The sequence below is a fragment of the Carassius carassius genome, chromosome 21 (genome assembly GCF_963082965.1).
Source record: "Carassius carassius chromosome 21, fCarCar2.1, whole genome shotgun sequence".
NCBI classification, from domain to species: Eukaryota; Metazoa; Chordata; class Actinopteri; order Cypriniformes; family Cyprinidae; genus Carassius; species Carassius carassius.
Window position 1 is genome coordinate 2,084,443 of NC_081775.1, and position 16,154 is coordinate 2,100,596.

The 16,154-nt window shown below is 43.4% G+C and overlaps 1 protein-coding gene across 2 annotated transcripts in view; it reads right to left on the reverse strand.

The window, feature by feature from the left end:
* Positions 1-16,154, reverse strand: part of cacna2d3a (calcium channel, voltage-dependent, alpha 2/delta subunit 3a) — a 243,042-nt gene that overhangs the window by 159,585 nt on the left and 67,303 nt on the right. For both annotated transcript variants that reach the window (XM_059503008.1, XM_059503007.1), the window contains exons 5-6: positions 2,076-2,238; positions 436-567 (exon numbers count right to left, since the gene is read on the reverse strand). In XM_059503008.1, coding sequence (XP_059358991.1) covers positions 436-567; positions 2,076-2,238 — 295 coding nt within the window. The remainder of the gene's footprint in view (positions 1-435; positions 568-2,075; positions 2,239-16,154) is intronic.

A 16,154-nucleotide genomic window follows, 5' to 3' on the forward strand; every position in this document is an offset into this window, starting at 1 on the left:
AGGGTTTAAATCGCACTCAAATTGATTTGATTTTGACGCAATATTTAAACTGAAGCTCGCAGCAGATGTCTATGGTAAGAAGCAGGACATTTCCCGACCTGGCGCTGAGTGCTGTCAATCACAACACACACTGGCCCAGCTAACCAATCACAACACACACTGGCCCAGCTAACCATTCACAGCACATTTCGTAATCCAAAAAGCAGGCCTTCATATGATACAGAAAAGATCCGAGCCATTCATGCCAGGTGTTGGAATAATGTAAAATATGTGAAAAATAATGTGTTTTTTGAACAACCTAGTATTAGAGCCTGTTCTAGTACACCCCATTAACAAAATCAAGACTTTATAAAAGAGCATAATAGGACCTCTTTAAACTCTGCCAGCCTATAAGAAATGAGAAAGTGGGGATGGGGGTTAACACTGAAAACTCACCTGGATACTGTCTGAAGAAACCTTTGGCACTACCAAAATACTGCCATATGAGAGAAGGGTCTCTTTTAAAGTTATCCACAAACACCTTATTGAGTGCCTCTGACCAGTACACCCCATTCACTATGGCTGAGTCTGCAAAAGAAGTCTGAATGAATTAGACAGAACATTTTTAACAACAATTATATATATATATATATATATATATATATATATATATATATATATATATATATATATATATATATATATGTATATATATATATATATATATATATATGTATACATATTTTTATTTTATTTTTACAGTAAATTAAGAGTTAATCAGTATCAATCAGTATTCTTAAACAAACACTTCTGATAACTGGGAAAGTCTTTTACAGCACTGTGGAGGAATTTTGGCATACGTTGATTTGCAGAACTGCTAACTTCCCGTTTAATGTCCTGCCATGGCATCTTAACTGGGTTAAAGTCAGGTCTGGGTTCAAACTTCAACTTACAGGCCAAAGACATTCTTTCTAGTGCTATGCATTTTCTTTCACCTGGCATAATCAGTGTGTCCTGGCCCTTGAATCTGATTGGACGAGAGGCCTACCAAGAGTGCCGCTATTTCACATGTATCAGCATTTGAAGTACTAGGTCATGTGACCTACAGTGCGACTTGTTACAATGCTTCACCACGATTTACAACTCCTATCCTGTGGTATCATTAAAAAATCTGAACTGACAGCTCAAAATTCTAAATTATCTTTAGAAGCGTACAGGTGTGAATCGGGGTAATGTAAGGAGACCGTTTTAAAACACAATTATTATATGTACAAGCTAAAAATGAAAAAAATAATAAATAAAATAAAAACTTCAATACTTCAGCATTGAGGTGCAGAACAAACAGAAAAAGAAAAGAAGGAAAAAAAACTCTCACTCAACATTATTATTCACTAGCTGAGCAGTCCATTGATAAGAGTCCTACCCTGGAGTCCACATTTGCATATGGAAGAGAAGAGAGGGATAGTTCTCAGCAGAATCTTATTCAGTGACCAAGTGGTGCTTTATTCACAAGAAAGGGAAATAATCATTAAGTGTAAGTAATGCAATGCATTCTGGGTTCCACTTGGGACCCCGTATGCTTGATTTGGGCTCCCCCTTATTCTGATTACACTTTTAAGTTTTTAATTAAGAAGTCTTCTTCAAAAAGTTAACCTTTGTTTTTATTATTTAAATGTTTACTATGTGAGATTATTTGTTATATGTGGATCATTCCAGTCTTTGATTATGACTGGAGCCACATTCAAAACCATTGTAAAATACACTAGAACATCATTACATCAGCATTACTGCACCACTATGTCTGTGTGTTCTTTGGTAACCATTGTGCTGTTGCTTGGTGAAGAACTATTTATCATTCAAATCATTCATAAAAATAATTATTACTAGTTACACTGGGGGATGCAGCTTCACATGATCATATACAGTGAAACATTCCAATGTTGTTTTATGAAATATCAGCAGTATTTGGAAACTGCTTGACTAATCAATTTAGGGGACTGGAACTGACTTATAAACACGTCTATATATATATATATCAGTATCTCTTTGTCTTCTTACAAGGATGATGTGTCCAGCGTATGCAATGCTGATCATACCTTTGTTGTACATGTTAGTTGGAACCTGGACGACACTGAGGCTGAGGTTTACAGACAGATTGTTGAAATGTTCATTTGGCTGCAGGATGAATTCTCCACCCAGCTCCAAACTCCTGCCCTCCTCGTCCATCTCATTGATCAGCACTGCATTAAAGTACTCGTACTGTCAAGAAAGAGAGAGAAATAAATGTCAGCACAAATTTTTTTTTTTCTTATCAAACTCAAAACACACTGTGAAAACTAGATACAGAAATACTTCTTTTGTTTGGGCAGAGCAACCGTCCTCCCTCAGAGACACAGGGATTGAATGTGGCCCAGCAGTGCTGTGACCAACCTCACCCTAAACAAGGTCATAATTACTGGGGTCCAGTACAACTTTATCAACCCTGCGAGTCATTGTATTTGATTGGATATTTTCAATATGCGTGGAAAAGGTTAGTTATGGAGTTTGATCCAACTTTTTTTAATTTGAAATACTAAAAATACTGAAAAAGTGTGCACACTTCTACAGATTGCAGATTTCTTTCATGTTTTCATGTCTCCTAATACTTCTAAGCATCTGTGTGAGGGCAAGTTACGCCAAAGATTGGTGATCATGCTGATTTTGCAAGCTGAGCCAGTGGACAGTGCTATTAAAGAGGCCGTTGTTGTGTTGTTGGTGGTCGACGAGAAGACTCATTGACCTCAAAGGGCCCAAAGAGATGTGATCACTGCTACTTTTTCATTGAAGGTTGATAAGTTTGTATTGTGATGCTGTAAAAACTGCTCTGCTAAGAACTTATAAGTTCCATTCGCTTAACACAACACAACACAATACTTTATGTATATGGATACAAAGGATTCTGTGATGGCTCAAAATACTCTATTAACATTCTACCCTGTTGGCTACACTTTATAACAACGACATGCTATGAATTATTAGTTAAGCATTGGTAAACGTCAATTCATCATTAATAAAGCATTCTACCAACATTAATATGCATTAGTAAGCACTCTGTAAATGCAACTATAGACACTTTCTTCTTGATTTATGAGCATATCTATAATATTTTTAATAATTCTACATTCGTAAATTATTAATGATCTATTTATCATTTCTAAATTAAGTATTACATTATTTACAAACCAGTAAGAAATGGATAGTGGTTCATACAATCATTAAATCATCAGTAAACTCACTTATTGTAAATATAGATGCACAAAAGCACATACATGCAACTTATATGTCAGGAAACTTTAGCGTTATTTTGGCAAACATTTCTTTGACTAACATAACCGTAAAAATGAACACACGACTGAATGCAACATGAAACAAATGGTTACTTTTCATGTTTGCACTGAATTTTCACTCAGCCATGAAACTGAAACGAGGAAACTTCTTACGAAGCCAAAATATATAGCAGATTTTCTGCATATTTTGTTGGTTTTGCTAGTTTTGTTGCTTATTTTATTGACGTATATATATCGCTTTTGTTGCTTATTTTGTTCTTTTTTTGTTGTTCATGTTGTTGCGTATTCACTTCCTTTTTTATTTTCATGTGATATTGCAGAGGGTTTTTTCTTCACACATTTTTTACTTACAACACACACACATAAATACACATATATATGTTCTGCATTACTCTATTGTGTTTGTTTCCTGAGCCTTTGAATCTTCTTTGTAAAAGCTTTACAAGGCATACATAGTCTTCACTTTAGATGAGCTCACGGAACTACTAAATACTAGCTGAATTAATAATGAATTACAGCAGGAATATGTGTTAATAAAGCATTTATTAGCACACTATTACTATATTTCTGAATGATATGTATAAATTAACATTTATATGGTTTTCAATTATTTACTTACACTTTCAAAATTATCTTATGAACCACTGAATAAAACTAAATAACAGTTTTTTTGTTTTGTTTTTTTATTAATGTAGTAGTTAATTTAGGTATGATAAACTGATCATTGATAAATTATAAAAAATACAATTATTAAACACATTACAGATATCCTCATAAATCAAGAACGAAGCATTTATGCAGTAGCTGCATTTATAAATTGATTACTTACTGTCTATTAATGTAGGGACAGTCCTAAATGATGAATTTAATATTTAAGAATGCTTAACTAATGATTCATAGCATGCAGTTATTATAAAGTGTTACCCTTTTGGATATTTTTTATTTATTTATTTATTTTATTAGGGCCCGAGCACCGATGTCAATGTCAATGTCAATGTCACCTTTATTTATATAGCGCTTTAAACAAAATACATTGCGTCAAAGCAACTGAACAACATTTATTAGGAAAACAGTGTCAATAATGCAAAAATGATAGTTAAAGGCAGTTCATCATTGGATTCAGTTATGTCATCTCCGATGGTGCGAGGACCCTTTTGTATCTGCTCCCTCTATTCTTCTTCTTCTTCTTCTTCTTCTCCCAAATTAATCGCATTTTTGAGGGCCTAAACATGCTCAAACAGTCATGAAACTTTGCACATGCGTCAAACCTGGTGAAAATTTTAATCTCATATAGGATTCAGAAGAGGGTGTGGCAAAATGGCTCGACAGCGCCAACATATACAAAGAAAATCAGTAGCCTTCCAGCTATGTTTCACGTACATGCACGAAAATTGGCACACACATGTAACACACCAATACCTACAAAAAAGACTCTTGGAGCAAAATTTTAAACCCAACAGGAAGTCGGTTATTTTTAATATAATGAGCAAATTTTGTGTAATTTTTGTCATTTCCATGCGTTGTATTTTAACGAACTCCTCCTAGAGATTTATTCAGATCAACACCAAATTTGGTATACCTAATCTAAAGGCCTTTGCGATGTTAAATTGTGAAGATCTTGAGATTTCGTTGAAGGGCGTGTCCGTGGCGGCCTGGCGAATTTCGATGATTCGCCATGAAAAATGAAGTTGCTATAACTCAGACATACAATGTCCAATCTGCCCCAAACTTCACATATATGACTCCGAACCTGAACAGATTGATATGGCCATATTCAGTTATAGTCATAGCGCCACCTATTGGCAACAGGAAGTGACATATTTTACACTGCGACGAACTACTCCTAGAAATTTTATGACATCAATGTCTTTTTTGTGGTCAGTCTAATTTAAAGGCCTGTGCGATGTTTAGTTGTGAAGATCTTGAGTTTTCATTAAAAGGCGTGTCCATGGCGCTGTGACGAATTTCGATGTCTCGCCATGGGAATAAAAGAAAGTGAAAGTGAAAAGTGAAGTGACATTCAGCCAAGTATGGTGACCCATACTCAGAATTTGTGCTCTGCATTTAACCCATCCAAGGTGCACACACACAGAGCAGTGAACACACACACACACACTGTGAGCACACACCCAGAGCAGTGGGCAGCCATTTATGCTGCGGCGCCCGGGGAGCAGTTGGGGGTTCGATGCCTTGCTCAGTTGCTCAGTAAAAGGAGCCTGTCCTCCAATAAAAAACGACCATATAGGTCGTTTGTACAAGCACCTTATTACGACCCATATTTACGTTTTAAAGTTAAGCGCCATCTAGCGGGCGTAAAAATAATGGAAGTATCGCGTTGCGTCTGTCGTCATAAAATGACCTATCACGTCATTACCAATCAAAACGCACGTTTATTTAAATGCAATGTGTGGGCTTTTTACACCGATCTCACAGTATTTCCTACATATTTTACTAGGTGGCTTATTCGTTCGAATGACCACACCTTACCCCACCCCTAAACCTAACCCTCACAGAAATCATGCTAAATTATGATTTATTGAGCATATACATTTTCGTAAACGTCCGTTCCCTGGGATCGAACCCATGATAGCATGATTACATATCAAGGTATAGCGCAATAATCTACCAACTGAGCTACACGAAACACAAACCAGAGTGCAAATAAAAGAGTACAAAACATTAATATGAAAACGACGTTTTGCCGATAGGGGTGCAATTGTAGGATACGCTCTGATGGGTCGTATTTCAGGGATTTGGACAAACGACCTATACGAGCGTATTGGTTGGAGGACAGGTTGAGTAAAAGATGTTATAACTCAGGCATAAAATGTCCGATCTTCCCCAAACTTCACATGTGTGATAAGAGTCCTGGCCTGAACAGATCTGAAGGCCAATATTCCATTATAATGACAGCGCCACCTGCTGACAACAGGAAGATTGGCACATACAGTACAGACCAAAAGTTTGGACACACCTTCTCATTCAAAGAGTTTTCTTTATTTTCATGACTATGAAAATTGTAGATTCAGACTGAAGGCATCAAAACTATGAATTAACACATGTGGAATTATATATGGAATTATATACATAACAAAAAATTGTGAAACAACTGAAAATATGTCATATTGTAGGTTCTCCAAAGTAGCCACCTTTTGCTTTGATTACTGCTTTGCACACTCTTGGCATTCTCTTGATGAGCTTCAAGAGGTAGTCACCTGAAATGGTCTTCCAACAGTCTTGAAGGAGTTCCCCGAGAGATGCTTAGCACTTGTTGGCCCTTTTGCCTTCTGTCTGCGGTCCAGCTCACCCCTAAACCATCTCGATTGGGTTCAGGTCCGGTGACTGTGGAGGCCAGGTCATCTGGCGCAGCACCCCATCACTCTCCTTCTTGCTCAAATAGCCCTCGATGCCTTCAGTGTGACTCTACAATTTTCATAGTCATGAAAATAAAGAAAACTCTTTGAATGAGAAGGTGTGTCCAAACGTTTGGTCTGTACTGTATATGGAATATACTTTGATATATTCCACTTATATTTATGACTTTAAATGCATATTTCTCACTGTTCACCTTTTTACTAAAGCCACTTGCTGCCGGTGAGCCCGGGTGCGAGGGCCGTTCATTGCTGCTTGCAGCTTTAATTTTATTTATTTTTTTCAGATTTTGCCTCAGATACCAGTCATACTGAATGTGTTCTCATAGTCTCAACACCATGACACAGCATTTCATTTCATTCCCTTCCCGAGGAATCGGGTTAAATACTTAATGCTGAGATATTTTTGATGGTTACAAACATTTAAGCGAACGGAAGTGCTTTTGAATTTAACCTGCACAGCTGAAGCTGTCAACTGACAGTTCTCTTTCACTTAAAAACGTTACACACTGAATTAAGCTAGCTGCTGTTAGCATACTGAATTAATCTACTGTAGCTGCAAAAGCTTGCATACAAATACAAACAGTATCTGTCATGAGGTGTGTTATCAAGACACATCAAGATTATCAAAATTTCAAACATTTTACTACACAGTCAAAAAAAAATATGTCAAAAAACTATATACTTTTAGTAAGAGGGATACATTTCAAGTAATCAGGCCAAGATAGAAGAGCAATACACCAATGAATAAGATGATTAATAAAAGTAAAATAAAGTATAAAAGAAAATACACAGCCCTGTAATCTTGTGAGGACATCTATCGAATACATTACAATAGCTAAGAGACATGGAAATATTATATTGAACCATAAAATCCCCACCAATATTCCTAGCATCACAGATAGTGGAGGAATGGCAAACATTTGGGGAATATAGGGACAGAGTGTGCTCTCTCAGGTTACTCAGACAAAAGAGCAGTGAAATTTGAGAAACGGCAGCGCTATCAGAACACCAGATAACAGCAGTGTCTTCAGCTGCAATAGAGAAAAACAGATCCAAAGAAATACACCCCAACATTCCCCTTCACCTAAAGTTAAAGCGCCACACAGATAAACATTGCTAATAGTACTGTACATTTTCACATTTATAAACACAAATATATACTTGTTTTAGCACACACAACCCTTTTGCCCTTCTCCACTGTCACAGTGTTCATATTTTTAGCACTGCAGTGTACTGGATGAGCTATTAATAAATCATTCAGCAGTATTATATTTACAGCAGTGCTGTCATCTACTCACTGTACTCTCTTTAAGCGCTGCTGTATTTTCACAAAATAAGCTTTCCAATAAACAATCCTTGCAAATGAAAAAAGTTGTTGTGGATATCCCAAAATGTTCTCATTAAACTTCAAGGCTTTAGAACATTCTGATACACAGATAGACAGTTTACAAACATAAACAACTTATTTATATACATCTTTGTAGATTAATGTTTATGAATACTTTATTTTCATAAATAAATTACTATCTGTTTAGTCCCGTGTGGATTTTGTTCTGTATATTTGTAAAAATATGTATGTATGTGTTTCATTTGTTAATATGTTAATATGTACCTATGAAAACTAAAGAGTTGGCTATCCACACAAAATATAAGTTATTTTATGACATCTATTGCTTTCTGAAGAACCATTAACAACCATGGAATCTTTCGAGTGCAGGAAAGGCTCTTTACAGTGGAAAAGGATTCTTCTGACAGTAGTGTACAGAGTGGTGTATAAAGTGGCTGGTGCTTGTAAAGTGACTGTGGCACAGAGAAGAATATGCTGACAGGTTCAGGAAATAGAGTCAGCAGTCTGATAGGGGCCATTCAGCAGAAACTTTAGTTTAAACAAGTTAAACCTCCACTGGACACTGGACCTCCGAGTTCCTTAGAGTTTTTCACTGCTGTCATATGGAAGTAAACATGGAGGCCACTGAAGTGAGCGTTTATGTGTCCCTTTATAAGATGATGTGTCATGGAAGCCAGCGAATTATTGAGTATATGTACATTTACGGTACAACCAAGCGAGGTTAGCTTGTATAGAACAGTTTTTGTAATATACCATCAAACAACACCTTTTGTCTCATTTCAATGACTACCTCTGCAACGTTCTGTTGTTATTTAATAATATGTAAAATCTTTGAAGAACATACTCCGGGTACATACTTGCATGCATACATACATACATATATACAATTTTTTTTATTATTAAGACATAATAAATAATATGTATGAATCTGTAACAGTAGATTTATGTACAGATCTGTGCATTATTTACTCTATATAGAACTGTATAAATAAAGAGATATGCATATGCATTTACATGAGAAAGAACCAAATTGCCTATCACAGCTATGCTGATGATACCCAGATTTACCTAGCCTTATCTCCAAATGACTACAGCCCCATTGACTCCCTCTGCCAATGCATTGATGAAATTAATAGTTGGATGTGCCAGAACTTTCTTCAGTTAAACAAGGAAAAAACTGAAGTCATTGCATTTGGAAACAAAGATGAAGTGTTCAAAGTGAATGCATACCTTGACTCTAGGGGTCAAACAACTAAAAATCAAGTCAGGAATCTTGGTGTGATTCTGGAGACAGACCTTAGTTTCAGTAGTCATGTCAAAGCAGTAACTAAATCAGCATAGTATCATTTAAAAAACATTGCAAGAATTAGATGTTTTGTTTCCAGCCAAGACTTGGAGAAACTTGTTCATGCCTTCATCACCAGCAGGGTGGACTATTGTAATGGGCTCCTCACCGGCCTTCCCAAAAAGACCATTAGACAGCTGCAGCTCATCCAGAACACTGCTGCCAGGATTCTGACTAGAACCAGAAAATCTGAGCATATCACACCAGTCCTCAGGTCCTTACACTGGCTTCCAGTTACATTTAGGATTGATTTTAAAGTACTTTTACTCATATATAAGTCACTAAATGACCTAGGACCGAAATATATTGCAGATATGGTCACTGAATATAAGCCTAACAGATCACTCAGATCACTAGGATCGAGTCAGTTAGAAATACCAAGGGTTCACACAAAACAAGGGGAGTCCTCCTTTAGTTACTGTGCCGCCCGCAGTTGGAATCAGATTCCAGAAGAGATCAGATGTGCTAAAACACTAGTCACATTTAAATCTAGACTTAAAACTCATCTGTTTATCTGTGCATTTATTGAATGAGCACTGTGCAATGTCCGAACTGATTGCACTATATTTTCACTGTTGTCTTACGAGAGCTCTCTCATACTGCGTCTTAGCTAAGACGCTACGGGAAAAGTCTCTTTTCATGAAATACTGAAGCAAAAAATTATCCTTAATTTTGTATTTTTGTAAAGCGCATTTGCAGCAGTACACAGCCATAGGCGAGACGGCTCGTTCGCTCATTGGCTTGTTCTGCGGCAACTGCACAGCCTATCGAGCGCAGGCTGATGCAACATCAGACCAATAAGGGCGCTTCGCGCCCTTCTTGCCACTTCACGCCGAAACGGGTGTGGCCCAACCTATAAAAGGAGCTCGAAAAGACTGACTCACCTGATTTTTCATCTCTTCAGCGAAGCTCACGCATCGCTGGATCACGAAGGAAGCAAGCGCCATCTGAGAAGCATATCAGCGGGACGAGCCATTTTGAAGCTGCCGGCCTTCGCCGCCTTCCACTGCCGTTCCTGCTGCGCTGTCCGGCGCCTATATCCTTTCAAATCTGTTATATCCAACTGTTCTTTATGTGTGTGTGTGTTCACCTTGCGACAGACACTCGTAAAAGAGCTTGCGTCTTTTTTAAGATGCCTTCCTGCGGCTCGTCAGAGTCCCACTCAGCGAGGGAGACCGGTACGTCATCTGTGTCTCCTGCCTGGGTGAAGATCATGCAGCGCTCGCGCTCGCTGACGGCAGATGCCCTCACTGCGAGCTGTTGCCATGGTGACTCTGAGGACTCGCCTGGCCTTTTTCTCTGAGCCTGCATTCTCCGCTGCACTGAGGCGCCGTGAAAGCGCTGCTTCCAGCTGATTCCAGAACCGTCTTCAGCTCAACCGAGCTCGCCGGTTCGCCCTGCTTCACCGGCCTCCCCTGCATTGCTTCCCGGTGGGCAGCGCCCGCTGTTTGCCGGCGCGTCGTCCGAAGAAGTCGATCTCAGGGCCGCGTCGGGGGAAGAGGACACGCGCTCTCTGCTAGCTTTGGGCAGTGAGGGCTGGGCGAGCTCCGAGGATCTCGCGCCTTCTGCTCAGAAGCCCAGCAGACGAGCTGACATCGAGAAGGAGCCGGGGCAAGTGCTCACGTTGGCCGCGACGAGTCTCGGCCGCGAGTGGTCTGCACCAGCGCCCCCCCTCTCGTTCCCGGCTGGATGGTATTTTCCTTTCGGATGAGCGTACTTCTCAAAGCCCGCCTCATTTCTTCCTGAGCTTCACGAAGAGGTGGCGAAGGCTTGGAACGCTCCATATTCAGCGCGAACTCGTTCGTCTGTCTCACTAGCATTCTCCACACTGGATGATGCTAAAAACAGGAACTACCAGTCACTTCCGCCGGTGGAACAGGCGATAGCGATGCACCTTTGTCCGCCCTCTGCTGGACGGCGGCAAAAGCGGTGTTGCCATCTAAAGCCTGCTGTGTGACGCTGCGTCTGCACTACTCATGATGCCTGCTTCATCGAAGCGCAGATGTACGAGTTCCGCTTTGGCCGAGCTCTCACCCAAGCGCGCCGCTGTTTCAGTTCCAGGAATTGTGACTGTCTCAGCGTTTTCTGCAACGTGCAAGCCTGCACAGTTGCCAGCTTGCCTGTACACAAAAGCCGTTATCACAACAGCTTCAGCAACGCAGCTCGAGACCCCCGTTCTCGCTCTACCGGCCGTCGCCCTGCGCCGCGGGGACCGCGGCAGAGGATTACGGTGAGGCCGGGAGCCCCGAAGCCATCCTAGGAAAGCCATCTATGCCTGCTGCATGACGCTGCGTCTGCACTACACGCGATGGCTGCTTCATCGAACCGCCGGTGTACGAGTTCCGCTGTGGCCGGGCTCTCACCTAAGCGCGCCGCTGTTTCAGTTCCAGGGATTGTGACTGTTTCAGCGTCTTTTGCAATGCGCAAGCCTGTACGGTTGCCCGCTTGCCTGCACACAAAAACCGTTATCACGGCTACCCAGATATTTCCCGAAAAATGTGTAATTTCTGGTGTCCCGGCCACAGCCGATGGTGCTATATATGTAGTGACGATGCCCACTGCTCAGTGCCCTTCTCCACATATAAGCACAGCCCTTCTCACAGGGCTCGCGCCCATAAAAGTGACTCAAGTCGATCACGCGCACTACATAGTAAACGTGCCCACTCCTCAGTGCCCACAATCACTATGTCACACGCGCCATGTGGTTTCTGTAAAAACAAAACCCGTGCACGTTCGTCCAGCCACGGCCGAAGGTGCTATAAATGTAGTGACGATGCCCACTCCTCAGTGCCCATCTCCACATGTAAGCACAGCCCTGCACACAGGGCCCGCGCCCATAAAAGCGACTCAAGTCGATCACGCACACTACATTGTAAACGTGCCCACTCCTCAGTGCCCACAATCACTATGTCACACGCGTCATGTGGTTTTTGTAAAAAAGAAACCCGTGCACATTCGTCCGGCCATGGCCGATGGTGCTATAAATGTAGTGACGATGCCCACTCCTCAGTGCCCATCTCCACATGTAAGCACAGCCCTGCACACAGGGCTCGCGCACATAAGATCGACTCAGATCGGTCACACGCGCCACATAGTAAACGTGCCCACATACATTATGTACGCTCTGCCCAGACAGACAGCGAGTCGAAAGTGGTAAATGTGCACGCTTGCAGCCCACAGTTACTCGCAGACATCACGAGTCCCACGGGACCCGCTCAGCCCTCCCCCAATCGGTTAAGCACCGGGATGGGGTCGAAGACGAGCGATCTGCCCGCTGTGATCAGCGCATTCCCCGCCTCAAATGCCACAGGCGTAACACCCATGGTGCAGCGCACCCAAGCGCCGCCGTTGCCCAGTCAACAGAGCGCGCTTCGCATCCAGCCTTTAGCCATTCATGCAGATGCATGGTCAGCGCTTCCAGGGGTTTCGGATTGGGTGCTAGGCATTATAAAGAGAGGCTACTCGCTACAGTTTTTTCGACGCCCTCCGCGATTCTTGGCGCGCGTCGAAACTATGGTCAAAACAGAAGTAGCACACATACTTCGGGCCGAAATATCAAAACTGTTGAGCAAAGGGGCTGTAGAGACTGTGTCTCGAGCTCAAAGCGAGGGGGGGCTGTACAGCAGATACTTTCTGGTGCCCAAGAGAGACGGGGGTCTCAGGCCCATACTGGATCTAAGACAGCTGAACAAGGCATTGCTGAAATGCAGTTTCAGAATGCTTACGACCAGGAAGCTCCTCGCACAGATTCGCAGAGGGGACTGGTTCATGTCAATAGATCTGAAGGACGCGTATTTTCAAATACAGATAGCGTCAAGTCACAGGCGATATTTGAGATTCGCCTTCGAGGGCCAGGCATACCAGTTTACAGTCCTGCCGTTCGGCTTGTCCGGGCTCCTCGTACGTTTACGAGGTGCATGGATGTAGCGCTCGCTCCTCTTAGACTCAGAGGCATGCGAGTGCTGAATTATTTGGATGACTGGCTGATTCTGGCTCGATCACGAGCGGAGCTCGTGGAGCACAGGGCCGTTTTACTCGATCACCTCGAGAAGCTCGGTCTCAGTGTCAATTGGGCGAAGAGTTCGCTGAACCCCAGTCAGACGATTCTGTTTTTGGGTATAGTTCTGAACTCGTGTTCCATGTCGGCGCGGCTGTCACCACAGCGCGCAGCGAGTTTTGTGCTTCGCTCAAACACTGTCAGAAGGTGCTGGGTCTCATGGCCTCAGCATCTCCGGTTCTGCAGCTGGGCCTGCTCCGCATGCGCCCCCTGCAGCTCTGGCTGAAGGCGCAGGTGCCGCGCAGAGCGTGGGTGTCTGGTCGACTGCGTCTCAAGGTCAATCAGAGCTGTGTCACAGCCCTGAAACCCTGGACAGCAAACGGCTGGTACCAATAAGGTGTAAGCCTGGGGACTTCCCCGAATGTGAAGATGGTGTCGACGGACGCCTCCACTTCGGGATGGGGAGCGCTGCTCGAGGGCAGACCGTCCTTTGGCCTGTGGTCAGAACGGGAAAAGCTCCATCATATCAACTGTCTGGAAATGCTGGCAGTGGAGAACGCGCTGATGCGCTTTTGTCCCCAAATCAAGGACCACCACGTCTTAGTCCGTTCGGACAACATGTCTGTGGTGTCCTACATAAATCGCCAGGGCGGTCTCGGGTCCCGAAACCTGTACAGGCTGACGGAACGCCTCCTGGTTTGGGCTCAGCGCAACGTGCGTTCGCTGAGGGCAGAGCATGTGCCTGGGCTACAGAATCTGGGTCCAGACAGGCTGTCCAGAGGCAATGTTCCTACGGGCTGCTGTGGGAGAGATTTGGCAGGGCGGAGGTGGACCTCTTTGCGTCCCACGAAAACGCTTACTGCCCCGCGTTCTTTTCCAAGAACGAAAGCGCGCTGTCACGGAAATGGCCGTGCTGCCCGCTTTATGCTTTCCCTCCCGTCTCCCTCCTTCCGCAGGTGATGGAACGGGTGAGGGAAACGAGATGTTCAATACTGCTTGTAGCACCTCTTTGGAAGAACCAACCATGGTTCCCAGATTTGATGCAGTTAGCAGATGACGCCCCGTGGCCAGTACCGTTGAGGAGGGACCTCCTCTCGCAGGCCAGGGGTTCGATTTGGCACCCTCAACCGGAGTGGTGGTCCCTCCATGTGTGGGCGCTCAACGGTTACCCGCTGATCTCGCAGTGGGAGTGCTAAATACCATCACTCAGGCTAGAGCTCCGTCGACATGACGTCTGTATGCCTCGAAGTGGTCGGTGTTCTCCAGCTGGTGCACAGCTCGAGGATGTTCACCCCTTAGTTGTGAGGTGACAGAGGTTCTCTCCTTCCTACAGGAGCTGTTGGATAAGGGCAGAGCCCCATCCACGCTCAAAGTTTATGTAGCGGCCATCGCAGCGTTTTCTGAAACAGCGCTCGGTCAGTCAATAGGAAGGAATGATTTGGTCATCCGCTTCCTTAGAGGAGCTAGGAGGCTGAATCCTCCCAGACCTCCGTCAGTCCCTATGTGGGACCTCGCGGCGGTTTTGGAGGCCATGAAGGGTCCACCTTTTGAGCCTATCCAATCAATTAGCCTTCAGCATCTGTCGTTCAAGACATTATTCTTGTTGGCTCTCGCTTCAGTAAAGCGTGTGGGTGATCTGCACGCGCTCTCGGTGAGCCAGTCGTGCTTGGAGTTTGGGCCTAATGACTCAAAGGTCATACTCGAACCTAGGCACGGTTATGTGCCGAAATCCCTCAACACGCCGTTTCGGGCTCAGGTTATTGCCCTGTCTGCCCTGCCGGTGTCAGGAGAGGATAGAGACTCGAGTCTTCTTTGCCCTGTCAGGGTTTTAAGAGCTTATGTGTCTCGCTCTGCTGCCTTTCGACAGACTGAGCAGCTGTTTGTCTCGTCCGGTGGACGTTCCAAGGGAATGGCTGTTTCGAGACAGACTCTATCCAGATGGATAGTTGACGCTATAGCGTTAGCTTACGCTTCCAGGGGCCTGTCCAGCACACTCCACAAGGGGCGTCGCCTCATCGTGGGCGTGGTCTACTGGGATCTCCTTGCAGGATATATGTATGGCGGCAGGTTGGGCCTCGCCGTCTACATTTATCAGGTTCTATAACCTGGAGGTTCCCGCCTTGCAAGCAAGACTGCTGTCGGTATAGTCGAATCAGGGCCCTGAAGGGAACTCTGAGTTAGTGAGCGTTATGCGCTGCCGACTGTTATATGGGCAGTATTGCGTAAGACCCGCATTGCCACATTGGTCAGGCCTTGCCTCGGCTGTGTGATGTCATATTGCCGCATCTACGGATGCTGCTAGATATGGGACGGAGGGCTTCCCCCCTTCCTGTCCTGGACTCTCTGTGAGTTCCTCAGGTGACTGTGCACTGTAAATCCTGGGCGTTGCTTCAGGTTTATTGGTGTGTGATCCCTGCGCGCACGGCGTTTTACATTGGGTTCCCGTAGCGTCTTAGCAGTACGAGAGAGCTCTCGTAAGAGAACGTACTCGGTTACTAAATGTAACCTCGGTTCTCTCTAGAAGTGTTTACGCTGCAGAACACTGACTAGCAACACAACAGTCCACCAACAAACACATGAGGAAGAGGAGGATGATGGCGTTCCAGCAAATACAAAGAGAAAGGTTTTGTTGTATTTTTAGCCTCCATATTCTTATTTTTTTTAAATGCAGTTGCAATAAGCAAACATAGTTTTTTCCCAAGATTTCTTGAAATATGTATGAGTGAAGATTTAAGTATTAGGTCGTTGTTTTCAGAAAACCTCAACTAAATACATAAGCTAATAA